This window comes from Paroedura picta, chromosome 9, assembly GCF_049243985.1.
Source record: "Paroedura picta isolate Pp20150507F chromosome 9, Ppicta_v3.0, whole genome shotgun sequence".
NCBI lineage: Eukaryota > Metazoa > Chordata > Lepidosauria > Squamata > Gekkonidae > Paroedura > Paroedura picta.
Genome location: NC_135377.1, coordinates 47,813,388 through 47,830,021, shown reverse-complemented (window position 1 = coordinate 47,830,021; position 16,634 = coordinate 47,813,388). Strand labels below are relative to the sequence as shown.

General features: G+C 42.9%; 2 protein-coding genes across 5 annotated transcripts in view; both read left to right on the top strand.

The window, feature by feature from the left end:
- Positions 1-327: 327 nt before the first annotated feature.
- Positions 328-9,641, top strand: ZBTB14 (zinc finger and BTB domain containing 14). Of its 2 annotated transcripts, none has more exons than XM_077352690.1 (3): positions 328-651; positions 4,919-4,998; positions 5,526-9,641. In XM_077352690.1, exons 2-3 carry the CDS (start codon positions 4,996-4,998, stop codon positions 6,867-6,869), a joined length of 1,347 nt encoding a protein of 448 aa, XP_077208805.1. In that variant the 5' UTR covers positions 328-651; positions 4,919-4,995; the 3' UTR covers positions 6,870-9,641. The 2 variants fall into 2 exon arrangements, with proteins under 2 accessions (XP_077208805.1, XP_077208806.1); XM_077352691.1 differs by lacking the exon at positions 328-651 and adding an exon at positions 720-3,802.
- AKAIN1 (A-kinase anchor inhibitor 1) overlaps positions 5,532-16,634 on the top strand; it is a 23,371-nt gene continuing 12,268 nt past the window's right edge. Inside the window, exons 1-2 of one of the 3 annotated variants that reach the window (XM_077352694.1) lie at positions 5,532-5,674; positions 7,302-7,403. In XM_077352694.1, coding sequence (XP_077208809.1) covers positions 7,388-7,403 — 16 coding nt within the window. In that variant the 5' untranslated portion in view covers positions 5,532-5,674; positions 7,302-7,387. Of the gene's footprint in view, positions 5,675-7,301; positions 7,404-16,634 lie in introns of those variants that run through there. The other 2 variants (XM_077352693.1, XM_077352696.1) reach the window with 2 other exon arrangements.

Here is a 16,634-nt window from a genome sequence, read left to right as displayed (position 1 = left end):
TTCGGTTTGCTCGGATGCCTCTTCTCCTGTCAGGCAGACAGGCGCTATTGTCTGTAAACGTCCCTGCACGCTGTGGTGCTAGCAAAGGCGCGCGCAAACACAGGCACGCTCTTACACGTCCAGCAGGAAACAAAATTAAGTTCTGACTATAATTCTGCAAAGCAGCGACCGAACTGGGTCCGTGAACACATACACAAAGCTCTGGCCGACAAAAGCGAAGCCCTCGGCGCCGCGCGGCCACGCGTGCCCCCTCACAGCCGCGAGACTCCGCTTGGCCAACGAGCCCGCTCCGAGCGCGGCCTCGCGGAGGGAACGCAGGGAACGCCAGCAGGCCTCCCCCTCGCGGCCGGCGCGAGCGGCCGCTTCTTGCTCTCAAGCGTAGCGCCCGCCCTCTCCCTGCGGGGGGCGCGCCCCACTCGCATCGCGCATGCACGTTCCCGCCTCCGGCGCGCGCCCTTCCTGCCCGTCTCGCGCGCACTCTATGCTCGTGCAGGAAGCGGCCGTAACGGTCAGAGAGAGAAAGGCGCGCCTGTTCCCCCTAAGTCCCCCTCCCCCCCTAAATCCCCCCAACTGCTTGTTCGGAGACAACTGCTGGTCCCCCCACCCCACACACACTCTCTCCCTCCTTGCGTGAACCGTGGCGCAAGCAAGGTAAGCGCGGGGGGGGGGGGCTGTCCGTGCGCGCGCTCGACGGCGGGCTGCGGCTAAGCCCGGAGCCGAGGAGGTCGTGGGGGGAGGGGAAGAGGCAGAGACGAGGGAGGTGCGACGGGGAGGCTCCGCCGCGCGCCGATCCCTTCCCATTCCGCTCGGCGCGCGCCGCACTCCTCGAGCCCGGCCGGCTGCCCCGCGCTGCTCGGGCAGGGCTGAGGCAGCGAGGTGAGGGCGCCGCCGGTGCCCGGTCTTGTGGCGCGGCCCCGCAGCGGGCCAGCGGCTCCCTCCCGGGGAACTGAGCGGGCCACTCGTCAGTGCTGCAGCCCCCTCTGCTTTTCAGGCATGGGAAGCGTGAGCGAGCGCAGCAGCGGGAGCTCCTCGCTGCGAGGCTGGAGGCGGGGAGGGGCTCGGAACCGCCGCCGCTGATGCCGCAGCCGCCGCCTTCCCCCCGCTGCCGCGCGCGCCCCGGCATTGCTCGGCGGCGCCTTCTCGGAGGAGGGAAGACGAGCGGCGCGCCTGCGCGAGTGTGTGCGCATTCCCTCCTCGGCTCAGCCGCAGCGCCGTCTTTGCAGGGCGCAGGCGGAGAGGGGCCCTGCACGGGCACTAGCACGCATGCACCAACCCGAGTGCCCACAGTGCACGTCTGAGGGTTACTCGCACGGAGTCGGCGTCGACGCTCGCTCCCTCGCTCGCCGGCTGCCATACGTGCACGTACAGGGTGCACACTTCTGCTTGCGGGAGGGGAGGATCGCCTTCTGTTCAGTGCGGAGCAAGCGGGGTTGAAAAAGCTTAACAGCTTCGCGGCGCTTTACACAGGGACGGAGTTTAATTCCAGCAAACTTTCCGGACGAAATCGTTCTTTTTTAGTTAGGTCCGACTGCGTGACAGCTTGTGCTGAGAAAAAATAATGCACGTTTTTAAAGTGCCGCAAATTCCCTTTGTATTTTTTATGCGGCATGGCTACCTTGCTGGAATACCTTCACTTTAAAAATTCTTAAATTCATCGTCTTTACTTTTTTAATGATTATCCATCTAATTGATTAGTTTCTGTGCCTTAAAATTAAAGGTTTATATTTTGCATTTGCCTCGTTGGATTATTTCTTTCATGGTCAACGTGCTATATCGTAATCTTATTTACTTGAACACTTGCTAATTTCAGTACAATTTACACAGGATCACATTATGGAGCTGGAAAGTTAATTCTGTAATATTTCCTGTGTGTTGGATTGCCAACCTCCAGATATGTCCTGGAGATCTGTAATTACATCAGATTCCCCAGGCAACAGAGATAAATTCTGGAGAAAATGGCTGTTTAGGAGGAAGGGCTTTCTCTGGAGGTTGTAGCCTGCTGAGTCTTCTTTGCTGACCCTATCCCAAAATCTCCAGGAATTTCCTAGCCCAGAACTGACAGGTCACAGCTGATTTATGGCAACTGTATGTAGGACTTTGAAGGCAAGATACCGGCAAGTGGTTTGCCATTGCCCGGCTCTGCATAGCAGCCCGCAGCCCTTTATTTACTTGTTGGTCTCCCATTGAAATACTAACTAGGGCAACCACTGCTTACTTTCTAATATCTGTCAAGAGCAGGCCAGCCTGGGCTATCCAGGTCAGAGCAGTCTCCTTCAGGATGGTTTATTGTATCGGAGAATATAATTTCCTTTATTTTCCACTATATATAAAGGCTTAACTTTTATAAGTACACGCTGATGCCAGTTGTCATCTTTAAAAATGGATCATATTTGTTGTTATCCTTTAATTTTTATCCAAGGAAACTATTAACTAAGGAATTCAAGATCACTCTTAAAATACTATATTCTTTTTGGGTTTCGGGTGATATCTGCCCAAATATCTACTTAAGGCCTTCTATTGCCCGTTTTGCCTAAACTCAGCAGGATCAGTGTGACTTCTTTGGTGGGACACCTCAGTTTTGCACATATTTGTTTTTAGTTATTTTTTTAAAACCTTACATTTCTTTATTATTTATTTTATTTATTTCTTATATACTGCCCTCCCCGGAGGGAGGGAGATACTGGCTTCTGCATTGCTATTTATTGTATGGCACGTGTACTGTAGTCAGAAGATCCAAGGATTATCGGGCAGCCAGGCAAGGGACATTCGGAGGTGGCTTGCCATTGCCTGCCTCTGCGGCATGGTGCCTAGTGTATTTGTAGGAGCTCCTCCATATCCTTGCATGTCTCCCATCCAAATACTAGCCAGGGTCAGCCTTGCTAAGCTTCTGAGCCTTGCTAAACTACAGCCCAGACAATCAGGCTTGACAGGGCTATCTAGGTCAGGGCTAGCATTTGTATAATGTTGACTTTTGTAAATCTGTCAGTATCTGTCAGTAATAAATGGCTTTATTGGTTTAGGGCAAAAGAGGAAGTCAGGAAGCGGGTCTCTTGGAAATTCAAGCCTGGTCTAAATTGTGTTATTAACATGTATCTGAAAAGCTGAAGTGAAAAGGAAAATAATGCTTTGATTTGTTTCTTCCCTTCCTCACCTAGGCCTGCCTTATCCGAAAACTTAGTGTTAGCAGTGTTTACATAGGCAAAGTGTTTCAGAGCACCAGATCATTTAAAGCAGTGGTCCCCAACCTTTTTATCACCGGGGACCGGTCAATGCTTGACAGTTTTACTGAGGCCCGTATGGGGGGGTAGTCTTTTGCCGAGGGATATCACTGCCGCCTGAGTCCCTGCTCCACTTGCTGTCCTGCCATCCACTGGGGGGCGCTGCCAGCAGCAGCTGCGCAGTGCCATGCTGAGGGGGAGCCCCAGCCATGGCGGCCGCCGGAGAGCACCAAAGGTGAGCCGGTAGCAGAGTAGCAGGGCAGCCCCCGAGGCAGCAGCCAGGAAGGAGGAGGAGGAGGAGTTGCGGACCGGTACCAACTGATCTGTGGACCGGCACCGGTCCCCGGACCGGGGGTTGGGGACCACTGACTTAAAGGAATAAAATGATTTTATTTAACAGAAAAACAAACTTTGTATAGAAAAAGGAGAGAAGAGACTTAACTGTATGACTGTTCTGTTCTGCATTTATTCAGTCTGTTCTGTTTGTTCATGAGGCAAGCAGGGAGGAAGTATGCTCAGAGGAGCAGGAAGTCTCCAAATGAGCCAGTCAGGACATAAGAGGAGACTGGATTGAAAAATACAAGGTAGTTCCTGATCTAATTATGCCAAATATACATATCCTCTGATGCCCCTTGTAGCATATTCCTTATATTTTGTACAGTTATGCACACTACAGATCTTGGATATTCAAACACTTAGGATTACATTGAAGAAAATTAAAAGACCTATCTCTCTCTCTCTCTCTCTCTCTCTCTCTCTCTCTCTCTCTCTCTCTCTCTCTCTCTCTCTCTCTATCTATCTATCTATCTATCTATCTATCTATCTATCTATCTCTCTATCTATCTATCTATCTATCTATCTCCCACTGAAATGTGTAGTAATTAAGAGCAGTGGTCTCTAATCTGGAGAACCAGGTTTGATTCTACGCTTTTCCACATGCAGCCAGCTGGGTGACCTTGGGCCAGTCACAGTTTTCTCAAAGCTCTCTTGGTGATGCTTACCTTGTCTATAGTGGGGAGAGGAAGGGTAAGCTGCTTTGCAACTCCTTTGGGTAGTAAAAAGCAGGGTAAAAATAACCCAGCTCTTCTTTGTAAGATCAACATGCAATAGATCAGTCCCTCTCCCTTTTTACAACCATTTATATGGCAAGTGGATGTTGTACTTTGGTGATTCAAAAGGTTTTTAGCATCTGACTGTCTTATGTATCAAAATTATTTATTTGGTTCTTTTGATGTGTATCCAGACTACTAACAAAGGTCATGGTTGATACTCAGAGATAAGTTATGAGCAAACCTCACTTAGAAATGAATGGCTGAACAATCACAATGCATCCAGAACTGTGAACAGCCATGCATAGCAGCAACTGGGGGAGGGGAGCTATGTGGCCTATTATGTGGTTTGCCCTCCATGCACACAAGCGTGAGGATTTGACCACAGGAAATATCTTATTGATTTCAATGTAGACAACTGTGTAGAGATGCTTAAGATCATATATAGTGAATAATACTGCAAGTGAGAATAGTTATATAAATTATACAAAACACCAAATTACAAAAAAGGGCTGGTTTTGCTTAATTTGTGGTCTGTTTTTATTATTCTGAGAATGTTTTCTAGTCATTTCTAAATCATTTAAAATATATAATTTAATGTCCCTTTAAAGATAATGTGCCTTTAAATAATGCCCATCTTTTTTCTTTCAGATTCAAGGTGCCAACAATAAGGGTTAATCTGCTGTCAAAATTTTGCTCAATTAATAAGAGAAGAGACTTCGTTGTTCATGGTACAGTCTTTTTTATTCAATGAGTAATTGCATGTGAAGTTTCATGGATGGATTATGGGGAAATCTTCTTCTCCTTAACAATGTCCATCCTCCCCCATGCACACTTTATCCCTTCCTTAACTTCTTGTTCTAGCCCATGCCTTCTTCAGTTCTTTACCTCCAAACCAAATCTTTTCTTGATGCTTTCTTCACTCCCAAGCACAGCTGGTCAGGGAAGAATGTCACGTTCCTCAAGGTTGTCGAGTTTCCTGTTAGGATACAGTCTTTGCCCATTCTTGGCTATGCTAAGCCTTAACTAAATAATGGCAACACTTTGATAAGATGCTCCAATCTTAGATTACTGAGTTCCACATTTTCTTAATGTTGATACAATAAAAGTAGGCCAGAGTTACCTGTGTGTGTATGAGTGGTTTACATTTATTAATGGCTTTAAAACTATCATGCTTATAGAATTTGAATCAATATTTAACAATACCTTGGACTTTTTCATATTTTATAATACAACATTTTTTTCATTATTTCAACAGGAGTTTTTCATCAGTATGTCTGAAACCATTAAATATAATGACGACGATCACAAGACTGTGTTCCTGAAAACATTAAATGAACAACGACTGGAAGGAGAATTCTGTGACATAGCTATTGTTGTAGAAGACGTGAAATTCAGAGCCCATAGGTGTGTGCTTGCTGCTTGCAGTACCTACTTTAAAAAGCTTTTCAAAAAACTGGAAGTTGATAGCTCATCAGTGATAGAGATAGATTTCCTTCGCTCTGATATATTTGAGGAAGTTCTAAATTATATGTACACGGCCAAGATTTCAGTTAAGAAAGAAGACGTAAACTTAATGATGTCATCTGGTCAAATTCTTGGTATTAGATTTTTGGATAAACTCTGTTCTCAAAAGCGTGATGTTTCTAGTCCAGAAGATAACTCACAATCAAAAAATAAGTATTGTCTTAAAATAAATCGATCAATTGGTGAATCTAATGATAACCAAGATGATGAAGTGGAAGAAATTGGAGATCATGATGATAGTCCATCGGATATGACAATGGAAGGGACTCCTCCTAGTCAAGAAGATGGAAAATCACCAACTGCTACTTTAAGGGTTCAGGAAGCAATTCTGAAAGAGCTGGGGAGTGAAGAGGTTCGAAAGGTAAACTGCTATGGTCAGGAAGTAGAGTCCATAGAGACTGCTGAAACAAAAGAATTAGGATCTCAGACTCCTCAAGCACTTGCATTTAATGATGGCATAAGTGAGGTAAAGGACGAGCAGACACCAGCATGGACGACAGCAGCTGGTGACATGAAATTTGAATATTTGCTTTATGGTCACAGGGAGCAGATAGCATGTCAGGCCTGTGGTAAGACATTTTCAGATGAAGCACGATTGAGAAAACATGAAAAGCTTCATACTGCTGATAGACCATTTGTTTGTGAAATGTGCACGAAAGGCTTTACTACTCAAGCCCATTTGAAAGAACACCTAAAGATCCATACAGGTTACAAGCCTTATAGCTGTGAAGTATGTGGAAAGTCTTTTATCCGTGCCCCTGATCTAAAGAAGCATGAAAGAGTTCACAGTAATGAAAGGCCATTTGCGTGCCACATGTGCGACAAAGCATTCAAGCACAAGTCCCATCTGAAAGACCATGAACGAAGACACAGAGGAGAAAAGCCTTTTGTATGCAGCTCTTGTACTAAAGCATTTGCCAAAGCATCTGATTTAAAAAGACACGAGAACAATATGCACAGTGAAAGGAAACAGGTAACTACAAGTAGTGCTCTCCAGAGTGAAACAGAACAGTTACAGGCAGCAGCTATGGCTGCTGAAGCAGAACAGCAACTTGAAACTATAGCTTGCAATTAAAGGCAAAATAACTGTTGGAAAATGTTTGATCTGATAAATTATCATTGAAAAAATATTTTTTAAGGGATTTAAGTATTATGAAAAATAGTTTGCAGCAAAAACCACTCTATCAGTGATGTTAAATGGAGAACAAAGTCTAGTTAATCTAATATAAATAAAAATTGGAGTCAGCCTCTTGGCAATAGTTTACTCCTCTATTAAGATTCTGGGGTTTTTTTCACTGCATGCCTAATCCCATTGGAATAAAACTCTGTGCATGTGGAATGGACAGCTTCACTCCAGTGCACAGTGAAATTAAGCCAAAGTATATGGATTTAAATTATTTTCGTCCCCCTGGACTTCAGTTCCTTTAACATCACAATCACAATCCTAACTATATAATCCAGTTAATCAGTAAATTCCTTCATGGGACTTTTTTTCTGTTTGAATGAGAAATCATAGGATGCTGAGTGAAAGGGGGAAGAAACTATTTCATCAGGATCTTACTGGAGTGCAGTACTTACGTGGAAGTAAGCTTCATGGAAATCAGCAGAAGTAAGTTCCTATATAAGTATGACAAAATCAGTTTAATTCCAAGTCCTTTGATTTCATTGGTTTCCAGGTTGTGCTGTTACTGAGTACTGAACATCTTAAAATTATGTCTACTACACTGGTTTTTTAAAGAAAAAGAATGAGCCAGAAGAGTACACGAAATTTTACGAATACTATTTTAAGCATTTCATCTAATACATCGTAATAGTTGTCTAATTTCAGCTTAAATTACTATGATTGGGTTGGGTCTGAAAACTCCTTGCATTGAAGGAAGGCTTCAGCCTTAGCAGATTGGAAACTCTCAATCCAACCCATTAGGTGAGTGAACAACTGAAGAATGGCAACATTGCTTTTTCTTTCTCTACTCTGCCTGGTGAGTTGGAATATCCTGGTATTTCAGTTTTGCCATCATTAGCATATACTTTAAGATGGCAATCCTAGGCACACTTATTTGGAAATAAGCCCCATTGTGCTTAGTGGAACTTGCTTTGGAGCAAACATGCACAGATTGATCGGTAACATGTTACAGTAGTTTTTTCTGTGTATTAAAGGAAGTTGTTTTTGTTTTACTAGATTTAAGGGTTTAATTGTTTTCTGATTGGAAGCTCAGTCAAAAAAGTGGAAAGAAGGGGAAACAGCTATTCACCAGCTGCATGTGTAGGAACATTTGAGAAGCCTGCACAGCCACTGGGACCCTCAGAAATTCATGAGTATTGGACATCAATGACCATATCCAATACTCTGTCCCTTGCACCAACGTATTTTATTTTAGTTCTAGAAGCTAACAAGTAAAAAGACAATGAACATGGGCAAAAAGGTATATAACTCTAGACTGTTCAGCTGTTTTTAAAAATTCAAAACAGTTCAAGGAAGTGAGGTTCATATAACACTGATCTGAAATAAATCTTTCCTTCTCTTTACAAATCTGATCCTAAATGGCTGGATACTCTGATAGCCCTTTAGTAGTCACATCAGGAGAGCAAGCTATATAGTAGGTTCACTAAGTTTAAAAAGCTCTTGAGTCCAGTTCCCAATAAGCTGGGAAATTTATGGCTAGGCTATTTCATTTCAGAATGCAATACGCTTCCTTAAACACAGACACACACAAATACCTACAGATGATAACTGGCAAGTCAGAGAAAAAGCCTATTCCAAGTTTGTATATGTATATTTTAAAACAAGGAAACCAGTTATGTGTGTTGCCACCTACATTTTAAACCAGTATGGACATAAGTTTACCACCTCTGAGATCATTGGTTATAGTTCAGAAGCTTTTTCATAAATATAGAAGCCTCGGAAAAACATGATACTATTTGTAAAGACTGCAAAGTAGAAAGAGGCATATTATAATAGTATTCTGTTTTGATTGACAGAAGTTTACAATGCTGTTGTGCTTGTTATATTTCTACTTTAAAAATTTAGATATTGTTTGTAAATGACATCGCAACTAATTGCACTATTCAGCATTTTGAGATTCACATCCTACTCTGGAGCATGTCCGCTTAGAAGTAAGACCCATTGAGTTCAATTGGATTGGATGTCTTAGTAAGTATGCTTAGTATTGCAGTTTAATAGCAGAGCTTAAGAGGCATGGTTATGAAATCATTACTTCACAAAATCACCAGATTTGGGCAAGACTTGTTTTGTAGGGTTGCTGTCCAGAAAAGTGAGAGTACCTTTAATACAATGGGTAGAAATGTTCTGTCTTTAACATTTTTTGAAAAAAAGGAAGAAAAAAAATCTGGTAGTTTCAAACTATGATACTTCCCTGCCTTAATAAAAGTGGTATTTAACATGCAAACGTAAGACATCAGATAGGCTGTGAAAAATTTCAGTGATCATAATTTCATTTGTAATGGACTGTAGAATGGGATATCCGTTTCATGTGTTAAAAGAAAAACTGATCAGTTACATTCTAAATAATTTTCTCAATACATGTAAGACTAGTGGGTTTACATACTATTATCAAGAGTACATTTAAAATAAGTGTCAGACAAAATGTGTCGTATTAACATCAGGTTAGAATAAGTTTCTAGAACATGTATTTATAAATTATTGTGTGGCAAATCAACTCTTGCATTTCTAACTATAAATTAAGATTAACATTTTTAACTGTTAGAATAAAAATCATCTAACTATTGATCTTTGTTACAGTGTCATTGTGGATCATAGTTATATTTAAAATGCGAACAGTTTGAAAATTGTCTTGTAAATAAAACATGACTATTTTAGAATACATAAGCTTTGTCTGTATATTTTTACAAAGTATTTGTTATATTTTGATACATTAGTTTCATCTTCAGCTAATCAGTTAAATAACTTTAACGTTAAATAACAAAGTCAATGTGACTGACACATGGGGGCTTTGGATGAGATCATCCCTAGAGTTTTGTGCTAGAAATGCAGGTTAGGATCAGGTAGCTGATAACTATAAAAGGGAGAGCCCCTTCCCCTTGGCGCCAACGCAGTGACATTTTCACATCCAAACTGTCACATGCTTTGAGTAGGAGGCACACCCTCACTCTCAGTTCCTTTTCTGCCACTGTGTAGCTAGGTTCTTCTAGTAGTTGTTCCATGTTTCTTGCTTCTTTTTCCCAAGTGGGAGTCTTTTGTTTCTCAATAGATCTTTGCTTTTAGGATCATTGAGGGATGTGTTCTTCGTGGCGGTACCCCTCCTACTACTTTGCTAACATCCAAAGCTATGTTTTAAAAAATGCACCAAATGTGCAACAAAAATAACCTGGCGTGATGAGCACAACCTGCGCCTGATGTGTTTAGAAGAGTCTTGTAACATGACTGACTTCCCATAAGATCTGCTAGGAGTCTAACCTGGATGCATGCTGAGCTTTTTGATTTACGGTGGCACTCCAGGAGAAGGCTTACTCTTCCCCAAAACCATCCAAATGAGGACAGAAATTGGATCTGATGAATTCTCCATCCTCTATGTGGTCAGCTGCTTTGGTTCCAATTCCAGAGCCCTGTTCTGTTCCCACATCTGTGCACTCAGTTCCAATGGACCTGGCAGTTCCTAAGCCTCACTCACAGCTTAAAGAGGCTGCAACTTCCTCCCTCATCGCCATGGAGATGTCAGATGCAGGGGCAGCACTCTTCCCCATTAGACAAGGAGAGCAGATGTCTATATTCTTTACAACAGAAACTATATTAATCAGCAGTCCTAAATTTTCAAATCTCAAATTACCATCATGGGGGCTATCAACTATTCCTATGAGAGAACCTGTCCCAACATCCAGTCAAGCTTTTGAATGAGTCATTAGTCAAGCTTATCCAGGCAGAAGCCATTAGTCAAGCTTATCCAGGCAGAAGCCATAAAACTTTCCAGACAGGAGATAAATGTGGATAAACAGGTCACAGACTCAGCAGCAAGGCCAACGTGCTAAGGAAATGCTCTTGGTTGCATACAACTGCTTCTTCTGGATATGTGATGGAGGGTCTTGCCCTTTGAGTGTTAAAGCCTGTTTTTGCAGGATACATTCAAGTAGGTGGTCAGATCCCTGTGCATGTTCTCTTCATCAGCTCCAAGGCAGCACTTCCTCCCATGTCAACAGGGATCTCTAAGCTCTCCCATTGCAGACAACAGCAGCAGCAAAGTGTCCCCCTGTATCCTCACCATGAATACCAGCCCTCCTTTTCAGAAGAGGACGAGCTCATTTCGGCCTAGGTCCAGACTTAGAGGTCCTTTTTTTTTAGAGGTAGACTTGCCTGCTTTTGGTCAGAGTGGCAGTGTATGTACTCTGATAGTTGTGTTTAAATCATAGCTTGTGGTGGGTATCTTTTAGTGTTTGTTTCATTGCCCCCTTGGTCTCCTGCTAGAGAAACAGCTGACATCCCTTTCCCCAAGCTCCAGGTGGAACTACAGGAGATTTTGCAGAAACAGACATTTGAAAAAGTTCCCTCTGGCTTCCAGTATAGGAGGTTTCAATCTAGATTTTTCCCTGTAGACAAAAAAAAGATGGGGAATAGAAGCCCATCCTTAATTTTGAGGAAATTAAACAAGTTTCTGAAAGTTTCAAAGTTTGAAATAGTCTCTTTCATCGGTTGTGTAATTTCTTAGTCCAGACCCTTGGTTTGGAGTAATAGACCATAAAGATGCCCATTTCCACATAACCATTCATCCTCTCATAGGAGGTATATCTGTTTCAGACTGAGCTCTGAGGTCTTCTAATCTGCATCTTCCCCCTCCAGGAAGCTGCCTGCAGGAAGCATTTGTGTGCAGATGTAAAGCTGGTCTTGGTGATCTTTCAAAGGCTGGGGCTAGGTGTTAATAGGGAGAAATCCTGGTTGAAACTCTGACATTTATTGTATTCAACAAAGCCAATGTCCTCTTAGTAGGAGACAGGGCAAGGAGCCTTGTGCTTTACAAGAAAGAGGTAACAATCTGTGATTCAGCACCTCTGGGGGCTGATGTTGCCTACCACAGCAGTCATTTCCCTAGCTAGATTCCACATATGGGAGTTGTAGTACTGGTTCATTAGGAGGTTTGACCCACTGAGAGATTCCCTGGGATGTTGCTTTGCTAGCCCAAGGTCCATAATCAGGTCCCTGGCTTGGTGGAGAGGATGAAAACCTGTTTGAAGATTTTGATTTTGGGTGCCAGATACCACCCTTAACACTAACGGGTCCTTGACAGGATGGAGAGCCCATTTTGAGGACCTTTCTGTGTAGGGAAAATGGCCTTTGCTGAGCAGGGAATTTCACCCTTCCCTCCCTTGCAGATATCCTTCAAGACAAGAAGGTCTGAATTCAGATAGTGTCTTAAGTTCCACCTTGCTCAGGAGGTTGTTTTGCTGGTTTTCCCATCTCCTTTTCCAGGGCAGAAAAAGCCTCGCATTCTTTAAATGTTAGGAGGGATATTTTATATTATCTCTTATAGCAGTGGTCCCCAACCTTTCTGAGGCTGGGGACCGGCAGGGCATCGGGCCGTGCCTGCGCTGACCACGCCCGCGCATCGGGCCGCACCCGCACGGCCACGCCCGCACATCGGGCCGTGCCCGTGCGGGCCACGCCCGCGCATCGGGCCGCACATGCGCGATGCGCGGCCCGGCCCTGATTCCCTCTCCCCGCCCTCCCGCAGTAAGAAGCTTCCCGGGCCGCAAGCTTGCGGCCTGGGAAGTTTTTTACTGCGGAGGGGGGCAGGGAGAGGGAGCCGCGGCCCGGCGCCATGGCCTTCGCGGCCTGGCACCGGGCCGCAGCCCGCAGGTTGGGGACCACTGTCTTATAGGACAGTCAGGTTGTTACACAGGTCCTAAGAAGGACAGGGCAGCTTCTTCACAGTCCATAGCTAGGTGGTTTGTGGCAGCCATTAGGTTTTGTTATGAGGCCGCTAGCTCCAGCAAGTTCCGTCCACTTAACATTCCGTCCACTTATCACTCCATGAAAGCACATGGGTAATTGGCAGCTTTCCGCTGCGGAGTGCCCATCATGGACAATTGTAAGGCTGCAACATGGGAGGCTGAGGACACCCTTGTCAAGCTCTGCATGCTGGACTTGCAATCAAGGAAGGTGCAGAGGCTGGCAAGGTGGTCCTCCAATCGTTTCAGCTGGATTCCCTTTTGTTGAGTAGCTCACTAATCCTAGTGTAGAGATGCTGCACAGAAGATGGAAGGTGAAAACAAAGTTGAGCTTAACTGTAAGTAATATTCATTGAAGTATTTTATGCAGTCACACATTCCCCTCCTTCCTGCCCCAACGTGCACTCTCCTGGGGGTTTTGAGGTACTTTGAGAGTTTTGCAGTGGCTTTGCAGGATCTAAGCGTGAGGGAGACACCCCCCTCAATGGATGTGAGGGTTTGGGAGTGAAAACATATCAGCTCTAAGGGGAAGGGGTGATCCCCTTTGAGTATTGAAAGCTTGGGGGGAAAACAGTCCAAGGCAGCCCTTCACAAACACAGTCTGAGTGCGTATCAATACAGAAAACATTGAAGAACATCTGTTACAGGTAAGTGCAACTTTGTTTTCCCATGCTGTCTTTTACTGAACACTAGCTAAAACAGAAATTCCTTTCTTCTCAGTTTAGAGGTCAGATAGATTGAGCTTAATGACTGGAACATCTGCCTTGGTATTGTAAAATGAGTTATAGGTGCGATAAATCTACTGACAGAGGACTATAACTATAATAGACTACTCAGACAGGTATGAACAAGTATGCCAGATATAATGTATAGAATCATAGAATCTTAGAGTTGGAAGGAGCCATACAGGCCATCTAGTCCAACCCGCTGCTCAACGCAGGATCAGCCCAAAGCATCCTAAAGCATCCAAGAAAAGTGTGTATCCAACCTTTGCTTGAAGACTGCCAGTGAAGCGGAGCTCACCACCTCCTTAGGCAGCCTATTCCACTTAGGCAGCCTATACCAACATGACTAATGCATCAAAATAATATGCATGTATAAATATGTAGAAAAGAGTATATACAGTCGATATTTACTCAAAATATGTAGATATAACAAAATATGTTGTATAATACAAATGCAAACATTTTTAGTACAATTTTTAATATTTGTTTGAATTATGGATATCTTGCCTTCAGTGCAGTGCAGTGCAGTGTGGTTAAGAGCAGCAACTAATCTTGCAAGCCAGGTTTGATTCCCCGCTCCTCTACATGCAGACAGCTGGGTGACCTTGGGCTCATCACAGCACTGATAGTGCTGATCTGACCAAGCAATCCTGTCAGCGCTCTCAGCCCCATCTACCTCACAGGGTGTATGTTGTCGGGAGAGGAAGGGAAAGTAATTGTAAGCCACTTTGAGACTCCTTTGGGCAGTGAAAAGTGGGGTATAAAAACTAACTCTTCTAAATATTTAAGCTTCAATAGTAATAAATCCTGCCACATTCTCATTATTACATTACAACTGGAGTAATGCTTGCTTTTATTTGAACCTGTCATTTCTCCCAGCAGATTTAACATTAGGTTCTCTCTCTCTCTCTCTTAACCAGTAAAGATGTACTTTATGTGTCCCTCTCTCTAAAGAGAAGGAAGCTGCCCTGAGCCCCCAAGGGAATAGAGGCATATAAATAGAAAAATAAATAAATAATGGTAACAAGTTTCTGGCTGTGGTGCACAGTGCCCTGGAGGCTTTTAGCTGTAAAACCTCTCCAATAGCATCTCTGCTCATGTACAGTCCCCAGGTATGCCTGCACAAAGATACTCTTTGAACAGTAGTTAAAGGAAATTACAACTTTGTTTTAGGATTATTTATAACACAGTTTGACTATTTCCAGTGATTAATGTACTGCATTTATATCTCACTATTTATATTTCACTCAAAATTGCTTTCATCTTTCATTTTAGCCTTACAGCAGCCTATGAGTTAAGTTAGGCTGAGAGCGCATGATGAAAGTGTGTGACTCGAGGTCACCCAGCAGGCGTCCATGGCAGAGCCGAGATCCTGGGGTCTCCCAGATCTTAGTCTCTTGCTCTAACCACTACCTTCTTTTTCACTGGAATCAAAGGCAAGGCCAGGAATTCTGGGACTACATGAGCAAAAAAAAAGAAAAAAGAAAAAGTTGGATGGGTCTTCAGAAGTATCAGGCAATATTTTTGTTTTCTTGCATCGGCAAAAAAACTGGAAAGATCCAGCCATAGGCTCCAAATGAAATATACAAATTCTACAGTTAGGACTCTTTGATTGATGCTTTGTTGTATGTTCACAGCACTCTTAGCATAGATGTTTTAAACGATTGTGCCCTTTTCCGGAAGATCATGAGGGCAAGGATAAAAGAGACGAAGGAAGAAAAGGGTCAAAGAAATAGAAAATGAAAGACAAGAACAGAATAATGCCCTCCCACGTGCTGTTGCAACTTCTGTTTTCTGTTCTCTTCCTGTGCTTTAAGAGTAGACGGTCATGTTTCATTTTCCAAATTTGTTGTGTGTCAGGCTGAGGGCTTTTTGAGAAACTTTTTAAAAATGGATATTGATATTCTAAAAGTGCACAGTGATGTTAACATGATTTCTTATCATAGTCTCTGAATCCCCAGCTTTCATTTTTTAAACATATGTTTCTAGTCCTTTTCTTTGCAAAGTTATAAGGGGTAAGGTATGGCCTAGATACAGGGGTGTACTGCTGATGTAAATGCCAGGCAAATGGTGCCTTGCTATTCTGAATGCAGCAACAAACAGTTTATAGTCAAAGTCATACAAATCAGGTGTACATAAATATAGCTGATATGCAGATTTTGAAAAGCAGGCACATGAGTCTGACCAGCACCCCCATAATCTCTCCAAGGACTTAACTCTATATTCCTAAAATGATGTAGACCAAGTGCTTTAGAAATACTGTCCATGCACTATATTCAAATGAGAACACACATTTTAGCTGGCATTGTTGCTTATAGTCTCATAGTGTCTAATGGCTAGTTTGAGAAAATGTTATTCCATTTTCTAGGATGGAATAGGATATAGTGGCTCCTTAGTTGAATAATACCTTAGTGAACTTGTACATTTTCAGTTATTTCAGTTATTTCTGCTGCTAGTTTCTACTATTGTGTTTTATTTGCTTTAAATTGGAGACCTTGTGTGTCATTTCAACTGCTATTTATATATGTTCCAGTTAGATATAATCTAATCTTGGGTTCTTTTCATAATGGACTCAATTTTAGAAATCATTGATCATGTACCCATTTTAAAAATGAATTTTGAGCATGAGACAGAAATTCTGAAACCGCATCAAAACAACTTGGATTTGGCATAATTTCTGAATATAAATATCCCCTTTCCGTAAATAAACCACACTGCTAAGAGCTCTGGCTTCTAATTTTGAGATTTGTGCCCTTCAGAAGAGATTTCTAGTCAAGGCTATACACAAATCATCCCTTCCCTCACTCTTCAGAATACCCTAAAGACTCTTGTTCAGCTTCTCAGTAAATCAGATATCAGGATTAGAAATCCAGCGACAAGCCATGCTTGCTACTAGGTGCATTTGGAAGTTGTTCCATAGGTTAAAAAAAATACACAGAGGGTCAGTAGACGAATGTTGAAAATGCTGAAATCACTGAAAATAAAGTTTGAGATCTTTATGTAAGGGGACAACTACAAATCAGAAATAAGATGCATAGAGAGCACTAGTTTGGGATAATAGTTATAATGATCATTAGAGTATCCTTGAAAAATGTGACTGAAACTAAAAAACTGACATATTTAAAAAAATGATGTATTGGAGAGCCAGCAATGGTGAAGTGGTTAAGAGGGGTGGTCTCTAATCTGGTGAACTGGGTTTA